Genomic DNA, 19,301 nt, shown 5'->3' with positions numbered 1-19,301 from the left:
ACAAAGCAAAGGTGAGTCATGAAATTGCTAGAGTGCGTGCTCCAGTTAATGCAAACACTGGACTGCAAAGAAGAAATGACATACTGGAGTGGTTACCTTAATTGCAGGGAAAGGGAGAGCTCCTGTAGATCCTGACAATCATATGAATTACCAATAAAAACTTAAATACAGTATTCTTTGGCAAGAGGTAGTACAGCATACATTTTTCAAAGATTCCCACCAAAGTGATTAAAAGAAAACCACCTTTGAAGCTTTAAGAAATAAGTTTTATTTATCTAGAAAACTCACTTCCATGGAAAAGCCCATTCCATTACAAAAGACATTTCATGAAAAATCTGGCTGAAGAATGAGGTGATGACCATCAATTGCAAAGAGATTTTTCACTTTGTCAAAGGTTTCAATAGAATTCATACTGACAGTGAGTGCCTCCAGCAATTTTAGAATAAAACTTTTATTTGCAAAAATTCACTTTATACACAGCTTTTCATGAATATGCTCACTGCCATGGGATCTGCTATTAGAGTGAGGGCAGACAGTGAATGAGAATCAAAAAAGCACAGAGAGAACAGGACTGTTGGGGAGAAAGAAGCAAACAGACAGTACCCATTTCTAGCTCACACATCCCAACTCTGCTTGTGCTTCTTGGTCACAGCCAGCACCTCTGGGCATCACTAAATCTGTGATTACTAAATCACAGTATTTCACAGTCTTTAAGATCCTGTGTCTGACATTCAAAATATCTCTACTGACCCATGTACTCTGGTTTCTTTCAGGAAAAAAGCCGTGTGTGTGCACGCATGCGCGCACACATCTTTTGCCACATGTAAATTACATTATTTTTACATTTTTATTCTAAAGCTTACCCAGTAAGCTAGCTGCCAATTTCTGGAATAGATCCTCAGAATCATTTGCAAGTCAGCTGCTACCCAGCCCTTGGGCTTGGTAGCAGTTGAATATGCACTGAAGGTGGGTCAGAGAGGACAGATCAATAGTTGCTATGTTCTCCAAGCTGGATTTCCCAAAGACAGCAAGGCTCTTGCCTCTGGTTACAAACATAGGAATGGGCATGAATTCCAAAATGGTAAGATGTCCCTTTTATAACAAAAAGTCCAATCAAAACTGCCCAGGGCAGAAAGAAGAAATTGACAAAAACAGTTGTATAGTGAATAATTAACCTTACTGAAAGGGTGATCTGGCCTTTGCCACTGCCTTCTGGGAAGTGATCTCTAAGCTCCTGGAATATCATGCCTGAAGGAGTGTCATTGTTTGCCTGAGGCCTTGGGTCATCACATAGTCTAACATGATTTAGCGTACAGGCTGGCCATACTGAAAAGTCTTAGGGTGGGGACTGGCTACACCACAGAGACCAATAATATGACTTAGGATGGGGGCTTTGGGTCACAGAGTAATGGCAGACCTCTGGTGACAATCTGGAGATTGAGACCAGCCACATGGGCAGTCAACCATGTCTACACAATGGAGCCTCAGTAAAAACTGAACACCCAGGTTTGGGTGACCTTTCCTGGTTGGCAACACTCCATGCATATTATCACAAAATGATGTTGAGAATGTTAACGATGTTCCAGCTCCACAGGGAGAGAACAATTAGAAGCTTCTTATTTGGCACTTTCTTGAGACTCTGCCCTGCATGTTTCTTCCTCTGGCTGATATTAATCTGTATCCTTCCCGTGTAATAAACTGTAACCATGATTATAACAGCTTTCTATGTGTTCTATTGAGTTCTAGTGAATTATCAAACCCTGAGGGTGGTCTTAGGGACACTGGACTGCAGTTGGTATCAGAAATTAGGATGGTCTAACTACTCTAATTCAGCAGTTGTCTAAACTCTTGCAACGACTGTCAGAGATAAGGGTGATCGTATGGACTACGTTCTCTCCAATTTCTTAGTTAGCAACAGTGCTTTTGTTCTCTCCTAGCATCTAGCATTATCACACTTTTATTTGGTAGAGCTATCTGGATACTTGCCTCAGCCCCATTACTGGCCTCTGAGCTTAGAGTGCTACCTGACCCCCAGTCTATATCTACCACACAACGGACCCATGGTTGCTGTCAGCATACACTGGCTGGGTTGAATAAATCATATATAGTATGATAAGATTAAAACAAGTTACTTTGATTCTTCCCATCCCATAATCATGAATTTAAAAGGTACTGGTGGTAACAGCACTAACATTGTTCAGGATTTACCTTTGTTCTGAAAGAGCATCTGCAGGAAATAACTGATGTACGAGAGCATGGTCCACAGTCTCCTTCATGGCACAGCTTTTCGCAGGTATGAATGAAATCTTTAATAAAAATGAAAAGAGCTAGGAATGAACACTGCAAGTACTCATTTTCAGACTCCCAAGTTCACTAGCCACACTGGTCTTCTACTTCTACTGCCTACAACTCCAGAAGCAGAGTTGAGGGAAGAAGGATGTAGTCAATGCCTCTTCCCCTATCTTCCCTTCATCTGGCAGGCTGGACCTTTTCCGGCAAAGACAGGGCCCAGAATTAGTCACTGGCATATCCTCTGGAGTGCATGATTCTTTGCCTAAGTCAAAAAACAGATCTTCTGACTTCTTTCTTTAGGCCTCAAGTCTCAAGGTTAGACTTGAACCTCCTTAAAATTGTAGCCATGGACGACTTTACTGAAGTACTCTTGACTCTGAAAATAATCCGGGGATCATAAACAATCAGAAATCATGATCCATAATCTCAATGACTCAAGCTCTGTGACCATGTGGTGATAAGAGACCTACCATTCATTCTGCTAAATACGTTTAGGACAAGTCCTGTTTTGAGGACCACTCAGAGATCAGCCACAAGTCTCTTGGGGCTGCTGTTTAAATGATGTATTTTTTCCATCCTTTTATTTTCAGTCTTATTTTATCTTTAACTCTAGTCTGTTTCCTGAAGATACCACATAGTTGAATCTTGTGTTTTAAAAAATTTGATTGGACAATCTCTGCTTTTTAAGAGTTTAATCCATTCACATTAATGCTATTATTGATACAGCTGGATTATATCTGTCATTTAACTTTTATTTTTCTGTATACCTCATGACTTTGTTAATCTAATCTTCCTTTACTGGTTTGTTTTGCATTAAGTTTCTAATTTAACATTTTTTTCCTTTAATTGTAGTTTTCACTGTATATTATATATATACGTGTGTGTATATATGTATATATACACACACGTATATATATAATATTTATTTTTGAGACAGAGAAACAGAGCATGAGTGGGGGAGGGGCAGAGAGAGGGAGACACAGAATCCCAAGCAGGCTCCAAGCTCTGAGCTGTCAGCATAGAGCCCAACACGGGGCTCAAACCCACCAACCATGAGATCGTGACCTGAGCCGAAGTCAGATGCTTAACTGACTGAGCCACCCAGGTGCCCCTTCACTGCATATTTTTAAATGTTTATTTTATTTTATTTATTAAAAAAAATTTTTTTTAAATTGATGAGATTTACTTTTTAATGTTTATTTATTTTTGAGAGACAGAGGGACAGAGCATGAATGGGGAAGAGCCAGAGAGAGAGGGAGACACAGAATCCAAAGCAGGCTCCAGGCTCTGAGCTGTCAGCACAGAGCCTGATGCAGGGCTCGAACCCACGAACCGTGAGATCATGACCTGAGCCAAAGTCAGAGGCTTAACTGACTGAGCCACCCAGGCGCCCCTATTTTTAAAAAATGTTTAATGTTTATTTATTTTTGAGAAAGACAGAGTGTGAGTAGGGGAGGGGCAGAGAGAGAGAGGGAGACACAGAATCTGAAGCAGGCTCCAGGCTAGCAAAGAGCCAGACGTGGGGCTTGAACTCACAAACCAGTTGAGATCATGACCTGAGCCGAAGTCGGCCACTTAACCAACTGAGCCACCTAGGTGCCCCCGTGTTTATTTCTTTTTTGAGAGTGTGTGTGCATGTGCGTGAACAGGGGAGGGACAGAAAAGGAGGGAGAGAGAGAATCCCAACCAAGGGCTCAATCCCATGAACCATGAGATCATGACCTGAGCTGAAATCAAGAGTCAGAGGCTCAACCAACTGAGACACTCAAGCACCCCATTTCACTATATTTATTTTTGGTTCTTTTCTTTTTTTTTTTAATTTTTTTTTAACGTTTATTTATTTTTGAGACAGAGAGAGACAGAGCATGAACAGGGGAGGGGCAGAGAGAGAGGGAGACACAGAATCTGAAACAGGCTCCAGGCTCTGAGCTGTCAGCACAGAGCCCGACGCAGGGCTCGAACTCATGAACCGTGAGATCATGACCTGAGCCAAAGTCGGACGCTTAACCGACCAAGCCACCCAGGCGCCCCAATTTTTGGTTATTTTCTTAATGGGTGTTCTAGGACTTACGATATACATCTTTTTTTAAATTTTTTTTTTTAACGTTTATTTATTTTTGAGACAGAGAGAGACAGGGCATGAATGGGGGAGGGTCAGAGAGAGGGAGACACAGCATCCGAAACAGGCTCCAGGCTCTGAGCTGTCAGCACAGAGCCCGACGTGGGGCTTGAACTCACGGACCGCGAGATCATGACCTGAGCCGAAGTCAGCCGCTTAACCGACTGAGCCACCCAGGCGCCCCACTTACGATATACATCTTACCAGAATCCACTTCAGGTTTATACTAACCTAATTCCAGTGAGATAGAGAAACCTTACTCCTATGTAGCTCTATTCTCTCTTCTCTTTTATGCTATTATTACGTCTACATGTTATAAACCCAACAATATACTATTATGTAATGTTATGTCTATTAAAACAGAAAAGAAAAGAGGAAGCATACATTCATAGTTTGTTACATTTATCATCTACCATTTCTGATTTTCTTCATTTGTTGCTACAGATCTGAGTTACCACTTGGTGTCACTTCCTTACTTCCTTACTTTGATCTCACCCACCTCCTTTGTGCTCTTATTGCCAGATATATATCCACATGTTACAACCCTAATAATACAATTACATATTATCTTATACAACTACTTTTTAAGTCAGCTGCAAAAAGAATATGCTTTTATACTGTCTTTTATAATTATGCAATTACATTTACTCTTTGATTTTTCATATGGATATGAATTTATATCTGGGTTTACTTGCTTTCAGTCTGAAGAACTTACTACTTTAGTATTTATTGTGAAGTAGATCTGCTAGCAATAAATTGTGTTTCCTTCCTTCTTTCCTTCCTTCCTTCTCTTTTTCTTTTTTAAAGCAGGCTTCATGCCCAGCACGGAGCCCAACATGGGTCTTGAACTCACAACTCTGAGATCAAGACCTGAACTGAGATCAAGAGTCAGATACTTAACTGACTAAGCCACCCAGGTGCCCCTTTATTTTCATTTCTGAAAGATAGTTTTGCTGAATAGAAGCTTCTTGGATGGCAGTATATTTTCCCCAGCACTTTTGAACAGGTCATCTCAGTATCTTCTTGTTGTGATGTAGTGCTCTCCATTGTTTCTGATGAGAAGTCTGCTGCTAATCTTATAGGGGTTCCCTTGTATGTAAGGAGTCATATTTCTCTTGCTGCTTTCAAGATTTTCTCCTTATCCTTGGCTTTCGGCTTTTTACTTGTGTCTAGGTGTGGAACATTTTGAATTTGTCCTATTGGGAGTTGAGCTTCTTGGATATACAGATTAAAGGTTTTCAATAAATTTGAAAAGTTTTCAGTTATTCAAATATTTTTCTGCTTTCTACCATTCTGGTATTCCCATTACATATGTTTGTGTGCTTAAAAGTACTCCCATTTCTTTGAAGTGCTGTTCACTTTTCTTCATTCTACTTTCTCTCTGTTGGGCATAAATTGCTCAGCAGTCTGATCCAATGAAATTGGGTAAGGGTAATCTTTGAGGCAAGTCTGTGAAGTCTGTTCTGACCCCAGAGGGGCTCCTCTTAGCTACCTCTTTCCCTGGTTCTTTCTGCTGAACTAGCTGGCTTACAGTTTAGCTAGCTGCCCTTAATCAAGAAGAGCTATTATTTTCTGAAGGGTTTTTAGGCCTGAACTTCTCTACATTATTTCAAATTAAAGTCCTTTCCTTTGGAGAGTACTTTGGAGCTCTCTTTTTTATGGACTACCTTTCTCCCTAGGAAAAGTCTCAGTTACTTACTTTTGGTGGTGAGTGGGACAGTAGCCTCTGGTTTTCTTGGCTTGTATCTTTCAGCATAGAGCCTCTGCTCTACAAATGAGCTGGGGTGAAGATGACTAGGGCCCCAATATTTTAACCTGCTGTGATTGGAGTAAAACTTCTGACTTACGGGTGGGCTGTATGGAAGGGAGCCTGCAACTCTCAGCTGTGTCTACCAGAAACGTAGCCTCTTTTTTTAAGATTTTATTTTTAAGTAATCTCTACACCTAATGTGGGACTTGAACCTACACCCCCAACAAGAACTGCATGCTCTACCAATTGAGCCAGCCAGTGTCCCAGAAATTTAGCCTCTTCAATTTGGAGTTAGAGGGGATGAAAAATGCTGGCAGTGTGCTCCTCCCAGTGAGACTTGGTAACCCCTGACTGGGATCTTAGGGGTAGAGGAAGCCTCATCTTCTTGGCACACCTATCCTGAGTGGAGCTTTTGTTAAGCTGAGCTGGGGGTGGAAGGGAGGGAATGGACTGTGACTTAAACAACACAGACTCTTGCTGTTCTTACTGAGTTTCAGTAGATTTTCTTTAATAAATACTCATTTGAGGTATGCCCATCGGACAATTTCCAGAGACTTTAAATGATTCCTTTTCTCCAGTTTTGCTTGTTTTGCTGGGGAGTGGGTCCATGTAGCTCCTCATATTTCCACTGTGAAAGCAGAACTCTACCTAGTGTCTTGTACTAAAGCGATTTATCTAGGATAGAAATTCCTACTGAGTGAGACACTAAAAGACCTCAGCAAACTTTCTATGGATAAGCTAGATCTGAATAAACTTGAGAGCCACTGTTTTCACATGGGCTTGTCTTTGAGCTTCTCAATCCAACTCAGCCTAATTCCTTACAAATTTTTTATGATTAAAAACCTGATGAGGTACAGTGGTTACCCTCAAATCCCTTGATCTGTTCTTATCCTACCCCTGGGGCTGGTTTATACTGATAATTACTATTCTTCTCTTGCTCAAGTCCCCCTGTATTACCCATTTTGCATTTCGTCTTTCTCTCATTGCCAACATATTTTAGCCCCATGGTAGGATTTCTTGTGGTCATTGTATATAAAATTGTTATAAAACTGACCCATGAGCTTTCTGAAAAGGGAAGACTTTAACCATCCTTCTTGATTTTGAAGTCATTTGATCTTCACTTTACAGAGTTTATCTGAAGATACATTTTCACAGTTGGCAAAGAGAACCAATAGACAATTGATTTTTCTAATGCAGTTGAAACGTGTATTAAAATATGAGAAAAGATGGGGCGCCTGGGTGGCTCAGTTGGTTAAGCGGCCGACTTCGGCTCAGGTCACGATCTCGCGGTCTGTGAGTTCGAGCCCCGCGTCGGGCTCTGTGCTGACCGCTCAGAGCCTGGAGCCTGTTTCAGATTCTGTGTCTCCCTCTCTCTGACCCTCCCCCGTTCATGCTCTGTCTCTCTCTGTCTCAAAAATAAATAAACGCTAAAAAAAAAAAAAAAAAAAAAAAAGAGAAAAGAACATTCCTCCTCTATACACAATTTTAAAGTCAGACTGTAAAAAATACAGTAGGATGTACCTACTGGTTCCTACTGGTGTTTGGAAGAAATATGAAATCTCTATTTTTGATAAACATGGAAACCAAACCTAAAGATTCTAGCTTTGCTGCAGTTATAGGAACACCTCTCTTAGACAAACTCAGTTGCCTACATCCATTCTTCTAAACACACAGCCTTTGAACACTCACCCAGGATAGAAGGTGCCAAGTCATTGCAAAACTATACCAGCACCCCCCCCAAGGAATGCCCCAGAACGTCTCAGAACTCAGACTATTACTTTATAGCCAATTCAAACAAATTTCTTCTGGTTTCTATATCCAAGTAATCAGAAGCCACACGTCAGAAGAAAGGGAGAGTCACTAATGCTAAAAGCATTGCCAGGAAAATAAACAACCGAAAGCTTTAACAAGTAGATAAACAATTCAAACTGCATACTAGTGTGGGGAAACTGCCTGAGAAACCTCAGCAGGCCCTGAGGGCACCAGTGTACCCAGCAGGATACAACAACTGAGGTTCAGGAAAATGATGACTCTGGGTCAACAAAGGGGAAAAACTTATCTCCAATAAACTCTATTTAAAGAAAGAATAAAATGTGAATTTTAGAAAACTGTCCATCCAAAGTGATGCTCAAGAGGTGTTACTCCTCAACTATATGGGAAAATTAGCTATAGAAAATATATTTCTTGAGTGACCCAAATGGCTAAAGTTTTATTATACTTAGAATTTTAGTTCTTAAACATCTGACCCAGTTATTTAACATGTTCCTATTACATGAAAATGCCTTTAAACACTCACTGAACCCTGGATTAGTAAAAGGATAGATCGTGTCCATACTAGTGTAGGCTAAGAGAAATCATAACCCCCTCATGGGATAGTATCTCACAACTGTCCTGAGTTAGCAATAAAATACCCAAAGCAGAAGGAGAAATCACTTGGGTAAATGTGAGTTTTCACATTTTGAAATTTTTGAGGAGGAAAGAAAAAGTACCCACACAAATTTCATCATTAATATTTTTAAAAGCCTCTGATATTATAACTAAAATTTAACGCTATTCTCCTTATAAAGTCACTGCTGCCAAACACTTCCACTCATATTTTTAAAGACAACTTTATGCCTACTAGTTACCTAAGGAACCACATGGCAGAGGCTTGCCGCACACTTTTCCACATGAAGGGACAGGATCCATGCATGTTTTCCGACCACTACTTCCAAGTTCTAGCAATTGGCTGAGAGGAGTTTGGCCACAAGGGCAACAGCGCACCAGCTGGGGGAGCCGTGGGCATGGCTGGCAGGGCTGAGGGTGGCACACTTGAGAACACGTATGGTTCCCACATTTCAAGTCCCTGTTAGGAAAAACAACAGACTATTACATAATTGTTGCATAAAATACAGCTTTATTCTAACTGAGAAAAACATAAAACCTTACTTGCCACATATCTTTAAACAGCCAAAGTCACCAAATCCATCAGACTTTCCTACATCTGTTCCACATAACACGTCTCGGGAAGTGTTGCCACAGTAGCATACTTGAGGACACAATTTAAAAAACAAAGGTTAGTAACCTGCATGGGTTCTTAAAATTTTCCAAACAATCTATAAGAAAGCACAAAATGCAACTCATTAATGTTGATCAGACCTGATGCAGAAATAAATGTGGCATATATAGCAGCTCTAAGACCCACCTGAGAAGCTTTAGCACAGAAGTAAAAAAGGCCTTGTAAGACTGTTGATATCCCATGGTGCCTCTGCAGCACATCCCCAAAGCAGCATTAAAGTGAAGCAATTCTCTAAATTTAGAGGCTACTATCCGGCCCATGAGGCCATAGCTGAGAGCCATTTACTGTGTGGCTCCCTGGGGTCCTCTGGAGATGTTACAGAAGATGGAAACTAAGCTGGTGATAGTCGTGGAGGAGTTGATGACTAAATCATTCCCATCTTCACTTCAACCCAAGCAGCAGAGATTTAGTACTTTATATACTGGGGCTCACAGAAAATGCTTGGAAAAACTCTCTACTGCTAAAAAGGAATAAAAAAACTGGTACAATATAAAATCTTCAATAATTTGTATTCTATTGTTGAATTTGAAGTAATCATGTTTAAGAATTGATACTGAGTAAGAAGTTCAAACAACTCAAGAGTTTTATTTGCTAGATAAAGAACCCAGCTTAACTTCTATAGATTTCCCAATGGGTTCAAGAAATAATGAGTTCTAATATGCCTACATTGGTAAAAGTAGAGGGTGAACCCAATCACTATAAATTTGTGACAGAACATCAGACTTCAGGCCCTAACTTAATTGCTCCTTTAAATGACTTCCATGGTCAGGAGGTGCTCTTTACAGTCAATCCTGTGTGGTTTTAGAGATGTTTCTTATTAATCATCATTAACGTCTTGCAAAATTTAGATCACTTTATTATTTAAGGCCACGAACTTCATACGTAAAAAAGAATATTTTAGTGATAGCCTCCGTCCTATGTCCATGGCTCTTTGTGGTGTTAGCAAAAAGCATTTATTGGGACTTTATAAAAATTGTAAACATTTTGAAATAAAAAATATGTTTTTAGATGCATTAATTAAATATGTTAATTAAATATAGCCTACAAACAACAACAACAAAAGAAGTAATGAGTTTCTTTATTTCTTGAGGGCAGGAATAAATATGTTTAAGGAGTTATGCTTCTGATGTATTAAAATGTAACAAAGTCTGATAAGAATTAATTTTCATCAACTTATATAATTTTTCTAAGTGTCATTTTACATTTTCTTTTTTTTCTTTTTAAGATATTTTTATTTATTTTTGAGACAGAGAGAGACAGAGCATGAGCAGGGGAGGGGCAGAGAGAGAGGGAGACACAGAATCCGAAGCAGGCTCCAGGCTCTGAGCTGTCAGCACAGAGCCCAATGCGAGGCTCAAACTCACAGACTGTGAGATCATGACCTGAGCCGAAGTCGGCCGCTCAACCGACTGAGCCACCCAGGCGCTCCTCATTTTACATTTTCAATTTACAATGAAAATTTATCTTGGGGAGCCTGGGTGGCTCAGACGGTTAAGCGTCCGACTTCAGGTCATGATCTCGCAGTTCATGAGTTTGAGCCCCTTATTAGGCTCTGTGCTCACAGCTCAGAGCCTAGAGCCTGTTTTAGATTCTGTGTCTCCTTCTCTCTCTGCCCCTCCACTTCTCATGCTCTTTCTCTCTAAAAAATAAATAAACATTAAAAAAAATTTTTTAGGGGTGCCTGGGTGGTTCAGTTGGATGAAAGTCTGACTTCGGCTCAGGTCATGATCTTGCGGTTCGTGAGTTCGAGCCCAGCGTCAGGCTTTGTGCTGACAGCTCAGAGCCTGGATCCTACTTCCAATCTGTGTATCCCCCACCCCCCCCGCCCCGCCCCTCTCCCACTCATACTCTCTCTCTCTCTAAAAAATAAACATTAAAAAAAATTTTTTAATAAATTTTTTTTAATAAAAAAATTTTTTTTAAAAGATAGTGAAAATTGATCTCATTAAAATCAATCTATGCAAATATGCCTGACCCTACATAATAAATACAGACCAAAAGATTTCAATTTAGAAATCCTGCAGACCTAATGATGCTTTCCTTCTTTCTCAGTACAACTTAGATATCTACTTACACAGAAAAATCAACATTAGAATAAACGTAACATTATAAAAACATCAAATCATAAAATCACGTAGTAAAAATTAAAATAAATATTTCTAACTAAACATGAGACATAATGTTTGTAAAATAAAACACTGCACTGAACAGACCAAAAACTTTCAATGAAAAGAGGGAAAGCCTCAAATCAATGAAGACATAACCAAGACTCTTGATTTTTAAAATCTACTTTCCACCTTCTAGTAAGTACATGTGCAGTTTCATTTCCGGTTCTAAAATTGATTCACTTATCCAATAAAAACTTATTGGATGAATTAATATAGACGTAGGAAACACAACCAGCATTTATGAAATCAATGAATTCATAAACAAACCCTAGTAACTGGGAATTTCTACAAGCGAGCTTTTCTTTCCTAAGTTTCTGCTCAGACAGAACAGAGACTTTTTTTTTTTTTTTTTTTTTTTTGAGGTATGAGCAGACAGCTGTGAACAAAAGAATCAAGGGTCAGAAATAAACCCACACCTATATGGCCAATTCACTTATAAAAAAGGAGGCAAGAATATATAATGAGTAGAAGACAGTCTTTTTAGTAAATGGTGCTAGAAAAATCAAACAGTTACATGCAAAAGAATGACACTGGACCATTTTCTTATATCACACATAAAAATAACCTCAGACTGGATTAAAGACATAAATGAGAGACCTGAAACCATTAAACTCCTAAAAGGAAACACAGGCAGTAATCTCTTGGACACTGCCCTTAGCAACATATTTATGGATAGGTCTCCTCAGGAAAGGGAGATAAAAGCAAAAATAAACTACTGGGGATTACATCAAATAAAAAGCTTTTGCAGGCACCTGGGTGACTCAGTAGGTCAAGCGTCTGACTTCTGCGCAGGTAATAATCTCACAGTCCATGAGTTCAAGCCCCACGTGAGGCTCTGTGCAGACAGCTCAGAGCCTATAGCCTGCTTCAGATACTGTGTCTCCCTCTCTCTCTGCTCCTCCCCTGCTAGTGCTCTCTCTCTCAAAAATAAAATTAAAACAAAAAAAAAATAAAAAAAAAAACACAACCTTTTGCACAGCAAAGGAAACCATCAACAAAACAAAAAGGCAACCTAAGGAATAGGAGAAGATATATGCAAATGAGATGCCTAATGAGGAGTTAATATCCAAAATATATAAAGAATTTATACAATTCGGGGCGCCTGGGTGGCTCAGTTGGTTAAGCATCTGACTTCGGATCAGGTCATGATCTTGTGGTCCATGAGTTCAAGACCCGTGTCAGGCTCTGTGCTGACAAGTCAGAGCCTGGGGCCTGCTTCAGATTCTGCATCTCCCTCTCTCTCTGCCCCTCCCCTGCTTGTGCTCAGTCTCTCTTGCTCTCAAAAATAAGTAAGCATTAAAAAAAATTTTTTTTAAAGAAATAACAAACATTGATGAGGATGTAGAGAAAGAGGAACCCTTGTGCAATGCAGGTAGAAATAGAAATTGGTGCAACCACTGTGGAAAACAGTATGGAGGTTCCTCAAAAAATTAAAAACATAAATACCATGATCCAGCAATTCCACAACTAAGTATTTACCCAAAGAAAACAAAAACACTAATTCGAGAAGATACATGCACCTTATGCTTGTTGCAGCATTATTTGCAATAGCCAAGATATGGAAACAACCCAAGAATCCATCAATAGATGAATGGATAAAGATGTGGTATATATATATATATATATATATATATATATATATATATACACAATGGCATATTACTTAGTCATAAAAAAGAATGAGACATTGCCATTTACAACTATATAGATGGACCTCTCTAGGGTATTATGCTAAGTGAAATAAGTCTAACAGAGAAGGACAAATACCATATGATTTCACTTATATGTGAATCTAAAGAACAAAAGAATAAGCAAGCAAACAAAGAAACCTCAAGACTCTTAAATACAGAGAACAAACTGACAGTTGCCACAGGGAGGTGAGTGAGGGATGGATGAAATAGATGAAGGGGATTAAGAGGTACAAACTGCCAGTTACAAGTCAAAGAGATGAAAAGTACAGCACAGAGAATACAGTCAATAATACTATAATAACATTATATGGTGACAGTGACTGCACTTATTGTGGAGAACACTGAGTCAAATGAGTATGTTGAAACTAATGAGTATGTGAAACTAATATGACACTGTATGTTAATTATAATTCAATTAAAACCACAAAAGAATCAAAGGTCAGAAAACTGTGACAATAAAAACAAAATGGAGGGGTGCCTGGGTGGCTCAGTCAGTTAGCATCCAACTTTGGCTCAGGTCATGATCTCACTGCTCGTGAGTTTGAGCCCCACATTGCGCTCTGTGCTAACCGCCTGGAGCCTGGAGCCTGCTTCAGATTCTGTCTCTGTCTCTCTGCACCTCCCCTGCTCGCTCTGTGTCTCTGTCTCTCTCTCTCAAATATAAAATAAAAACCAAAAAAATTAAAAACCAAAAAAGCCAAAATGGAGCCCCTGATCAATTAGGGAATAATCGGAGTACAATACTAAAAAGCCCCACTATGCTTAGGCACAAGAGACAGCAATACGAGCTGGTGACAGAAGACTTGGATGGAGTCACCGCTGGCTGAAGAATATGGAACCAGAGGAGTCTGGAAGGTCTCTGCTGCCAGCTTTAGCCTATTCAGCATTTTTATCAACACATGAATGAACCCCCAGAAGGAATGCTTATTAAATCTCTAGATAAGGCTGAAAGGGATCCTAGGAGAATTACAAATAGAGAAGAGAAACAAACTGTACTCATGGCCATAACAGTCCCCTAGATATTTACTGTGGACAAACAAAAAGCCTTCCACTGGGTTTGAAAAATCAACTACACAGCAACACAAAGGCAGAGACGGGAATCCATACAAATTTGTACAAAAAAGATCTGGTTGAATTAGGTGAGTAAAAGCACAATATGAATTAAGAACTATAAATGGTCCACATCAAAGGGACTCTCACACCACAATCTATATTGTTAAGACCAAACTGCCAGCATATACTTAACTCCTGCCTTATCTCAAAATGGATTTGAGGCAACACGCAAGAATATATGAAATATAACAAAAGAACATAAAATTAAAGATGTGAAAAGTGGAACAATGGTAGAGACATAGAAAAAAATCATAGCCTGAGCCCAATGTGGGGCAAAATAAAAAAAAAAAAAAAAAAAAAAAAAAAAAAAAAAAAAAAAAAAAAAAAAAAAGAAAAAAAAAAAAAAAAAAGAAAAAAATCATAGCTTAAAAAGAAATACACTATAAAGACAAACATTAGGTCAATCATACGAGGCTTCTAAGATAAAAAGATCAATAGTCTTTGAGGAAAAACAACCAGTCTTGGAACTAAAGCCAGACAGGAATTTCTCCCAGGAGGACCCATAAAGAGAAATTGAGTATTACATGGCACAGTTCCTTACATGAAATTCTTACACAACACAACACAAAACATTTCATAGGGCTGTTACTTATTTTAGGTGCCAACACAGATCAACAGCATCACACCAAGGTAAAATTTAATAAAATAAAACTCTATAAGGCATCAATACACTGTAGCCTGGGATCCCTGCAGATCAGGGACTATTGTAAAAACAGAGGAATCACACAGTATGTGTTTCTTTGTGACTTGTTTCTTTCCCTTAGCGTAGTGTTTGGGAGGTTCATCTACTTCATAGCATGTACTGATACTACATTCTTTTCATGGATGAGTAATAATCCAATGTATGGTCATACCACATTTGTTTATCCATTCCTCAAGTGACAGTCATTTGAATTGCTTCCACATTTTGACTACGATGACTAGTACTGCTATGCACATGCATTTACAAGTTTTTTTGTGGACATATATTTCCATCTCTTTTGGATATGTGCCCAGGAATGGAATTACTGGGTCATATGATAAAATTCTACATTTAACCTTTTAAGAAAATGCCAGACTGTTTTCTAAAGTGGTTATACTATATTACTTATTGTGGTTTTAACTTACATTTCCTTAGTATTTAAAGGTGTTAAGCACCTTTTGTGTGTTTGTTGGCTATTTATAGGTTTTCTTTTACGAAGTATCTGTTCAAGTCTTTTGCTCATTGTTTAAGTTGTTCATCCTTTTTATAGGTACTTTTTTTTTTTAATTTTTTTTGACTTTTATTTATTTTTGAGACAGAGAGGGACAGAGCATGAATAGGGGATGGGCAGAGAGAGAGAGAAGGAGACACAGAATCTGAAACAGGCTCCAGGCTCTGAGCTGTCAGCACAGAGCCCGATGCGGGGCTTGAACTGAGATCATGAGATCATGACCTGAGCCGAAGTCAGACGCTTAACCACTGAGCCACCCAGGCGCCCCACTGTTCATCTTTAATTACTTTGTAAGAGTACTTCAAAATTTCTGGATACAATATGCAATTGATTTATTCATTTTCTTTTTTTTTTTTTTTTAATTTTTTTTTTTTTAACGTTTATTTATTTTTGAGACAGAGAGAGACAGAGCATGAACAGGGGAGGGTCAGAGAGAGGGAGACACAGAATCCGAAACAGGCTCCAGGCTCTGAGCTGTCAGCACAGAGCCCGACGCGGGGCTCGAACTCACGGACCATGAGATCATGACCTGAGCTGAAGTTGGATGCTTAACCGACGAGCCACCCAGGCGCCCCTGATTTATTCATTTTCTTAATGGTATCTTCTGATGAAGAGCAGCTTTTAATTTTGATAAAGTTCAATGTATCAATTTTTTCTTTTATGGTTAGTACTTTTGTTGTTCTGTCCAAGAAATCTTTACCTAACCCCAAAGTCATGAAAATATTCTCTTATAGTTTATTCTGGAAGATAACTTTATGTTTCTGGGTTTTACATTTAAGTCTGTGATCCATGTAGAATTAATTTTGTGAAAAGAGTAAATTAGGGGTTGAGGTTTGTTTTTTTCTTATGTATACATCCAGTTGTTCTAGCAACATCTGTAAAAAGACTTCTTTTCCCATTGAATTAACTTAACATTGTGGTTGAAAATCAACTAACTGTATATATGTGGGTCTGTTTCTGGACTTTAGTCTCTTCCATGCATCTAGTAGTCTACCTTTAACAGCAACAACTCAATGTCATGATTACTGGAACTTTAAATGTCTTGAAATCAGATAGTTTAATCCTTTCAAGTTCATTCTTTTCAAGATTTTTTTGGCCTTTCTAGATCCTTTACAGTTACTTTTTATTTATTTTTTTAATTTCCCAAGTAGTTATTTTTAAACAGCATTTTAAAATCTACTGTTCAAATTCTACAGGACAATGACTTATAGTGGTATTGTGTAAGTAAACTAATGAAAACCATCTAAGCATTAATTTATCTCCAATTCTTCCTACCCAAGGTACAACGCTAGAGGCCTTGTCATCAACACAACTATAAATAAGGTTCTAGAAAAGTACACAAGTATTGCTAGTTGGTGTGCCCACCACTTACCCTGGTTCAATATGATCCGACAAGGCTGGCACTGACCCCCATGACATAGCTCAGCACAATGGTGCTGACCACAATTCAAAAGATTCTCACATGGATTGGAACAGTGGACTGAAACAGCCTGACCACAGCGAACTGTGTGCCTGGAAAGAAAACAGATGTAAAGGCAGAATTAGTCAACACTGGACAAGTTCCTGTTGGATAGCTAAACAACGAAGCACAAACTTCCTCCCCAAAACTATGAAACCTTTCTCTTGGCCCCATTTTCCCACTCTTCTGTTTCCCTCCTCCAGTCTTTATTTCCTCAATCACCCTCCTCTTCTCCACTCTTTTCTCCTGCTTTGTTTTCCTTATTTCCCACCCTGCCTTTCTCTCTCCCCTATATTCTGACCAGTGAAGTGAAGTTCCTCTCTGTGGATTTCTTCTGAGTTCCCACGAGGTAGGGGAACTCCCCCTCCCAGGCAGGAGGGGAAGAGCCTGGAGCTCCTACAATGTCTTACAGATGGAGGTAGGAAAGTTGCAGGGTGGGTGGGGTAGTTATAATGTACATACTCAGATTGGAAGTACAATGGTATTCTCCTGGGACCCAGTACTCTGGCATTTTATGCAGTTATAATACTTAAGGACATACTGTATGTGACTTTGATTTCAGATGGGAAAATCATTCTGGCTTTGTTCTAATGAGCACCTTAATTTTGCTGACTTATTGGCTAGGGAAGGATATGAGATCAGTGCTTTTAGACAACTGTCTTCAGGTCTCTTGCAGGGTAATGGTTTAGAGCTTGGAGTCTACTCTCCTGCAAGGAGTTTAAGTTATTTATTTTGAGAGAGAGAAAGAGAGTGAGTGAGAGAGGGGCAGAAAGAGGGAGAGAGAGAATCCCAAGCAGGCTCTGTGCTGACAGCACAGAGGTCGACACAGGGCTCAATCCCATGAACCATGAGATCATGACCTGAGCCAAACCAAGAATCGGACACTTAACCAACTGAGCCACCCTGGCGCCCCAACAAAAAGAGTTGTATTCTGTCCCCTACTTTGTTTTAAAAACTCACTGTTATATACACAAATAATCAGTTTCAGGGCTCAGCATCATGTCTAATAAAACTCCTGGAAGTGAACACTATTATTTCTATTTTATAAGTAAAATGAGGCTTAAGCAACTTGCCCATGTCAATAACCAATTAGTGGCAGAGCCTAGATCTGACCTGGTCTTTCTGACCCAGAGCTCTTGCATGTGACTCTCAGGCCACATTACTATCCTTTTAAGTTCAGTAAATGCTAAACAAATGAGATTCACTGAAAATTGGCTCAATCCCATTTTGTCTTGTGGTTCAGAAATTATTTCAGGGTCTTACTGGGCCTCAGAGACCTTCCATAACTACCACCGATCCTTGCCCTGATAATGGAGAACTTGTTATTATAATGAAAAGAGGGTGGGCTCTGGGGTCACTTATTCTTTCATTCAACAATATTCACTGAAAACCTCCTAGATGTCAGATATTATGCTAGGTACAGGTAAATGGCCCCTGTGTCCTGAACCTTAACAAGCCTGGGTTCAATCCTGGTTCTTTCACCCACTAGAAAGGTTAAGATAAAAGTCCTTGTCACCTCGGCATTTCACCTGAAATGGGCAATCTCACCATGCATATAACTTCTTAATCACTTATAAGACTGCAAAACAGGATTGGGCCAGCAGAACAAATACTTTTTACAAAAAAGTACTATTTACGCTTACCACTTATTTATATGTACCTACTAATTCTTAATTTAGAAATTCACAGATAAATCATCAATGTAGAAACTGAAGTCTTTAGAGTACAGTTCTAACTTTACCTTGTCCGTCCACATTCACATGTTTTAGTCATAAAGGCAGGGCAGGGTGGGCAAGGTCCTGGATGGCAGAGACTAAAAGAGAAGGGCTTAGATGAATAAATCATACTCATGTATCCAAACCTGAACAAAGCTGCCCCTACTGGGTCTTATTGTGAATGTGGCAACAAATAAACCTACTACAAAATGTTTTAGCCTTTGTCTAAAGTTGATTAAACTATTTAAACAAAGATACCAACAATGTTTTCATATAGAAGGAACTGATGGCATTATCATCTTAGAATATTTAACCAGAAAAATAGAGCCCAAGTCAAAATACTGGTTTTATTTGGGTCTGACAAAGATGACATGTCCATAGATGGTCTTAGCCCACTTAGTGAGATGTGTAGGGATAAAAATAGCTTGCCACTCAGATGAATGGCAGAATGGGCGATGGAATCTCTTAGAAGATCAGAACCTGAGTGAAGCAATAAAGCATAAATCCAGTAGGTCCATGAGAAGTACAGACATTTATATCAGCTAGTATATAATCAGGTGATGGGCTAACAATGGGATCTGTGAAAAGGCGGCTGACATGAGGGAAGGCATGCTAGTAAGTAATGCAAAGAGAGAACAAAGGAAAAAGGGATTCATGGAAAGAACTGGAATTAGAGATATGCGATAGGTCAGAATTAGACTTCTGAACAGAATGCTTCTTCTAGGAGTGATGATATAAAGAAA

The 19,301-nt window shown here is 39.2% G+C and overlaps 1 protein-coding gene across 3 annotated transcripts in view; it reads right to left on the bottom strand.

Annotated features, from left to right (window-relative positions):
- The window catches only part of NFX1 (nuclear transcription factor, X-box binding 1), a 73,441-nt gene that overhangs the window by 27,120 nt on the left and 27,020 nt on the right, over positions 1 to 19,301 (bottom strand). For all 3 annotated transcript variants that reach the window (XM_007076577.3, XM_042963424.1, XM_007076578.3), the window contains exons 6-10: positions 18,585 to 18,656; positions 16,757 to 16,896; positions 9,090 to 9,189; positions 8,789 to 9,006; positions 2,209 to 2,306 (exon numbers count right to left, since the gene is read on the bottom strand). In XM_007076577.3, coding sequence (XP_007076639.1) covers positions 2,209 to 2,306; positions 8,789 to 9,006; positions 9,090 to 9,189; positions 16,757 to 16,896; positions 18,585 to 18,656 — 628 coding nt within the window. The remainder of the gene's footprint in view (positions 1 to 2,208; positions 2,307 to 8,788; positions 9,007 to 9,089; positions 9,190 to 16,756; positions 16,897 to 18,584; positions 18,657 to 19,301) is intronic.

The sequence above is a fragment of the Panthera tigris genome, chromosome D4 (assembly GCF_018350195.1).
Source record: "Panthera tigris isolate Pti1 chromosome D4, P.tigris_Pti1_mat1.1, whole genome shotgun sequence".
In the NCBI taxonomy this organism is placed as follows: domain Eukaryota; kingdom Metazoa; phylum Chordata; class Mammalia; order Carnivora; family Felidae; genus Panthera; species Panthera tigris.
This window is presented reverse-complemented; position numbering and strand designations above follow the sequence as displayed.